General features: G+C 44.3%; 1 protein-coding gene across 1 annotated transcript in view; it reads right to left on the bottom strand.

Annotated features, from left to right (window-relative positions):
* Positions 1-1,120: 1,120 nt before the first annotated feature.
* LOC139377381 (transmembrane inner ear expressed protein-like) overlaps positions 1,121-6,091 on the bottom strand; it is a 32,155-nt gene continuing 27,184 nt past the window's right edge. Inside the window, exon 4 of the mRNA XM_071120407.1 lies at positions 1,121-1,419. Coding sequence (XP_070976508.1) covers positions 1,121-1,419 — 299 coding nt within the window. The remainder of the gene's footprint in view (positions 1,420-6,091) is intronic.

Genomic DNA, 6,091 nt, shown 5'->3' with positions numbered 1-6,091 from the left:
GAGACGACATGTGGCCTCGCCTCGGGACCTAAACACACTCCCTAAGATTAGCAGCCCTGTGTAGGCACGCAGGTCAATCTCATCCATCCTTTTACAGTTGTCTCCATATTTACGGAAACCCTCCAAATTTGTAATCTCCAGGATAATTTTTTCGATGGCTGGTGTGATGAACATGTAGAATGTTGAGGCGATTGCATGGGCAACTGCATGTCTTGTGTGCCCTGAGGTCATCCTTATGACATTTTGTGCTGCCATCCTTCCAAGGTTGTCATATGGTGACAAGGACCATGTTCTTTTGCTGTTCTTTGACAAAAATGTCTCACTTTCAGCTTGGGGGATTTCTTCTTCATCTGAAGATGATGCATCGTGCTCTGGGTTGTATTCTTCTCCATCTTCTTCTTCAGATACCTCCTCCTCTTCTAAATCATTGTTCTCTTGTTCCTCCTGGACATCTGAAAAAAATCTAATCTACGACCTGTTGGGCGCTGAAACGTGCACTCATGGCTTCAGCAAAGAGAGAACTGGGGGGACTGTCATCTGCAGCACCTTTATAGCCTCTGACTGCATTCCCCATTAGTAAAGAATGCTTTCAAGAAATTTTAATTTTGTCTGAAATGTTGTTAATTTTGTCTGAAATTGTTTTTATTTTGTCTGTGAACTTGAGTCGTGTGGGGACGTGGAGGGGAGATGCTGCACATGCACAAGAACGTTTTAGTTTTGTCTGAGTTCAATCAGTGGTACACAATCTCAATTTCTTGTGTGTGTGTGTGTGTGTGTGTGTGGTGCAGGGTCAAAATTGCCCCTAAGACAATCTTTGTACCCTGGTGGTGTACAGCTTTCATGGAAATATGAACAAAGACAATGTTTCACTTTTTATTAGGAAAAGTAATCAAATTTCAAGTTGAAAAAATATCATTTTGGGGCTTCTCTCTGCTGTTAATAGTGGCAGGTAATTTTTGTCCCTTAAGACAACACAAGGGTTAAAGATTGTTTTATAGTTAATATGTACTTTTTGTCATTATATACAATCATTAAAAAAATAATAATAATACAAAATTAACAACTAAAAAAATTACTTATGAAAAGTTGTTTAGCACAATTCGTGTTTCCGACCCAGTGTTTACTTTTTCGAAGGAGGTTTCTTGGCTCCCCCCTTAGCACCTCCTTTTGCACCTCCTCCTTTCTCCCCTTCTCTACTCTTCTTCCCTTTTTCTTCACTTGCTTCTCCTTTCTTTCCTCCCCCTTTTTCCCCCTTTTCTCCCTTTTCCCCTTTTTTGTTAGCAGATCCCTCCTTTTCATCATCCTTTCCCTCCTTGGCACCCTTTCCCTCTTTCTTCTCCTTGGTCTTCTTCCCCCCCTTTTCACCGTCCACTTTTCCCGAGACTGTTGTCACCTCTTCTTTTTTCTCCACAACTACAGCTGGAGGAAGGACAAAAAAGCACAAGGGGAAACAATCACTTGGAGGCCGCGACAACAACGCTTGTTATCATCAAGATCCCTTCCTGCAATAATATGTGGTGAGCAAAATATAGAATCCAGGCAAAGTGGGTCATAGTATTGTAATGAATGTGCATCTGTCTCTCTACATTCTAATGAACGCAGCCTATTTTTTTCTACTAATATGGTTTCATAAGTGTACTGGGCTGGTTGGGAAACAAATTATGGGGATTTGAAATCGACAAATATTTGATGAATGAAAATGTCAATCTACCAGAAGGCTGTGGAGGACTATAGGCAAGCTGCCCTCCATTGATAATGACAAACATCCCAATCCAGATGGCCTCTACTGCACAACACCAAAATAACCATGTTTGTTTTATGCAATGAGTTTTGTTTGCTCCACCTCTGAGAACGAACTGAAATGTAAGGTGAACACAAGTCAAGGAATGAGACTTTACTGCAAAGCAAATAGATCTATAAACATATGGAAATCATTGAGAAGGTAGATGGGTATATCCCTTCCACAATCCAGCATATCCATACACATGGGGCGGCAGGGTAGCCTAGTGGTTAGAGCGTTGGACCAGCAACCGGAAGGTTGCAAGTTCAAACCCCCGAGCTGAGGTACAAATCTGTCGTTCTGCCCCTGAACAGGCAGTTAACCCACTGTTCCTAGGCTGTCATTGAAAATAAGAATTTGTTCTTAACTGACTTGCCTAGTTAAATAAAGGTAAAAAAAAAAAAATTATGTGGATATCTTATTTTTTTTTTCTAAGGCAAACATCATTTGGAGATAGAGGTTTGTTTACATGCAATCAGTTACAACCAAGCATTTCAAACAGCATTAAGACCGAGACTGTGTGCGTGTCTTCCAACATCCCCTCCAGGCATGAGAGGACTTCTACAATGATAAATTCATTGTAGAAGCTCCCACTTGTCACAATCGAGAGCCGTGAGGATTTCTTCCCCATGCCTCCCTTCCACCCCTCCATGACACCCATGGTGAACCCCTCAGTGTGCTAGTTCCTGCTCTAGGGAGAACCACAGCTGAGAGGGAGATGGTACTACTGCTTTTTACCACACCTTCTTAGTACAGTAGCAGGGGCAGACATCTGTAGACACTAAACCAGGCGGGCAAGGGAACCGCTTCTAGGGAAGCAGGGGTGATTGTCTTTTATACATCACCACTAGAGCAGTGGTTCCCAACTCCCGTCCACCAGGACCCCCAACAGCACACATTTTTTGTTGTAGCCCCGGACAAGCTCGCCTGATTCAACTCGTTGAGGTGATTAGTTGTCTGGGGCCACAACAAAAAATGTGTGCTGTTGAGGGTAATGAAACACACACAAGAACAGGAATTGGGAAACATTGCACTAGAGAGTGTAGACATAACCCTTTTGGGGTAACGCTTCACATCAAGTGTCTCTATTGATAATGTGTTGATACTGTACCTTACATGGGTACAGGGTAGAGTAAGTACATTGTTCAATTCGGACTAGAAATGATTATCTGTAATACCCATCTGCGGAATGTGTAACACACGTCATTTTAGATTCATGAACACACTCAAACGAATTGCCAACCCTCCTCTCACCCAATAATTATTGCCTTAGATTTCAGATGAATGAACTACAAAATCGTTCAAATTGCGCAAACAGTCAAATGCAATCCACTGTGTGTACCCTGTACCCACATGTTCAGTTCCACTGTACCAGCCGATGTAATTACCGTGTAAAGAGAGTCAAGCCACTTGATGTCAATTGTGACCACTTTATCGTCCTCCATCCCGCTGTGACGTCCCAAGGCTACGACTCCTCTCGCTGATGGTGTTATTTTCTCAATCCGAGAAGACACACACTCACACAAAACACACTCTCTGGTGGTGATGTTCAGTCCGGCGGAGGCTGAGGTGCAACATGCACACGCTCACACTCCTGACCCCTCTTTGCATGAGGAGATCGTTTGGCAACCAGAATACCCCTCAGAATTAGTATTTTATTAGGCTCCCCCCCCCCCCCCCCCCCATTAGCTACTGCTAAAGCAGCAGCTACTCTTCCTGGGGTCCACAGAAAACAAAAAACATGACATAGTACAGAACATTAATAGACAAGTACATCACAAGGACGGAACAACATACATTTGAAGTACAGTAAGTATACACGCTTTCATACATGCGTGGCCTCATAATCATGTTGTTCATAGACGCTACTAAATCCAAGTGGAACACACAACAACTAAAATGGAAATGCAATAACAAGGAGATGCATTGAAAATAGGCTTGACACTTTTAGCTAAATTCCCCTGACATGAATATGGCAACTTTGTTTCTATAGATACGGCCGCCCGTAATGGGTATCCTGGAGTAAAGTAGATACTTTTTACACCTGCGTTGGGTTTCCTGGGGTAACATGTCATCTCTCCCAGATGACCCTACACCTCTGTGTGGCACTAAGAAGTGTAAGAAATGTGTGCGTGTGGATCTGTGATGATGCATGTGTGCCTGCGTGTGTTTGTCCTTGTGCACGTGTATGCGTGCGTGTCCGTCCTTCCTGCATCTCTCCTACTGTATAGGGAAAGGTGTGAGGAAGTGAGAAGGTTGCATCGGTGGACCCTGTCTGACAGCATGCCTCAGGAGGCTCTTGAGCCACCGGAGAACTGACACAACTCAGAGCAATGACAGATGATCGACGTGTGCTGGAACGATGTCTACTTTTCATTTTAATAGCTTTATCCATATGGCAAAGAATTGTGGGGTGGGGAGTTGCACTACGTCCCTAGTCCTCGCCCTCAGCGTCGCCTCCTGTCCGGTATTTGCTCTACCATCTCCTACGAATGTCAAATGTTCTCACAGACTTTCTCATGATCACTTCTATCCAGGCTGTCTGAAACAACGTTGGTTTTTAGGTCATGTAGGTAAAAGTGGTGAGTAAAACGTCTGCGGGTGACGTTATGTCAGTGCTCTCAGAGACACTTTGTTGTGGATGAATTATTCGGGTTAAACATTGTGGTCAATGCCCAGAATGGAATCTTATTGATAAGGAGATGCAATAACCACAAGTATATAGTAATAACTCATTCATATTATAGTAATAACTGTTTCTGTTTCTAACTGAATATATTCTCAATAATATGTTGGATTATATGGCCAGGAAATTCGCATACACTCTCTGCACAAATACTTGCACATAGCTATCGGGTCAGGCGTTACAGAGTTGCATATTTTAAATGGCATACTTCACTCATTACTTAATTAGTGGAAGGCGGCCCTGGAACACTTACTATTTGCTGGAGAACTCACTATCTCTTGTGGATGAATCCAGGGGTAAACAGCTGTGTGGGGTTCATGAGTCTCCACGATTATAAAACATATCTGTTCATCCTTTTCCTTTATAAATGCCAGACACTCTTTCTCGCTCTCTCCAGTCTCTCTCTCCCTTTCGCTCTCTCTCCCTTTCGCTCTCTCTCCCTTTCGCTTTCTCCCTTTCGCTCTCTCCAGTCTCTCTCTCCAGTCTCTCTCTCCCTTTCGCTCTCTCTCCACTCTCTCTCTCCCTTTCGCTCTCTCTCCCTTTCGCTCTCTCTCCCTTTCGCTCTCTCCAGTCTCTCTCTCCAGTCTCTCTCTCCAGTCTCTCTCTCCAGTCTCTCTCTCCAGTCTCTCTCTCCCTTTCGCTCTCTCTCCACTCTCTCTCTCCCTTTCGCTCTCTCTCCCTTTCGCTCTCTCTCCCTTTCGCTCTCTCCAGTCTCTCTCTCCCTTTCGCTCTCTCCCTTTCGCTCTCTCTCCCTTTCGCTCTCTCTCCCTTTCGCTCTCTCCCTTTCGCTCTCTCCAGTCTCTCTCTCCCTTTCGCTCTCTCCCTTTCGCTCTCTCTCCCTTTCGCTCTCTCCCTTTCGCTCTCTCTCCCTTTCGCTCTCTCTCTCTCAGCACATGGTTGATACTTCTAAGTTCACGGCAGATGTTTTGCTGCGGAAATAAATGCATATTAACGCCAGTATCCCCTGATGCTGCATTATAATATACAGCTGGATGTGAGATTATGTACTCTTTCACATAGGTTATGATTTCTCTAATGGATTAAGCTTGTCTCTGACTGACACGCTCATTATGGTAGTAATCCACAATACACAGTCAGTCCCAAAATACATTTTATCCATAATAATTGTAAAATAATAATACAGTCCCCTCCTGTACTCCCTGTTCACCCATGACTACATGGCCAGGCACGACTCCAACACCATCATTAAGTTTGCCAACGACACATCAGTGGTTACCGACAATGATGAAACAGCCTATACGGAGAAGGTCAGAGACCTGGCCTTGTGGTGCCAGAATAACAACCTCTCCCTCAACGTGATCAAGACAAAGGAGAGGATTGTGGACTACAGGGAAAAGGAGGACCGAGCACGCCCCCATTCTCACTGACTGGGCTGAAGTGGAGCAGGTTTAGAGCTTTAAGTTCCTTGGTGTCCACATCACCAACAAACTATTATGGTCTAAACACACCAAGACAGTCGTGAAAAGGGCACGACAAAGCCTATTCCCCCACAGGAGACTGAAAAGATTTGGCATGGGTCCTCAGATCCTCAAAATATTCTACAGCTGCACCATCGAGAGCATCCTGGCAAGTTGCATCACTGCTTGGTAAGGCAACTGCTCGGT

Source organism: Oncorhynchus clarkii, chromosome 20, assembly GCF_045791955.1.
Source record: "Oncorhynchus clarkii lewisi isolate Uvic-CL-2024 chromosome 20, UVic_Ocla_1.0, whole genome shotgun sequence".
Classification (NCBI taxonomy): domain Eukaryota; kingdom Metazoa; phylum Chordata; class Actinopteri; order Salmoniformes; family Salmonidae; genus Oncorhynchus; species Oncorhynchus clarkii.
This window is presented reverse-complemented; position numbering and strand designations above follow the sequence as displayed.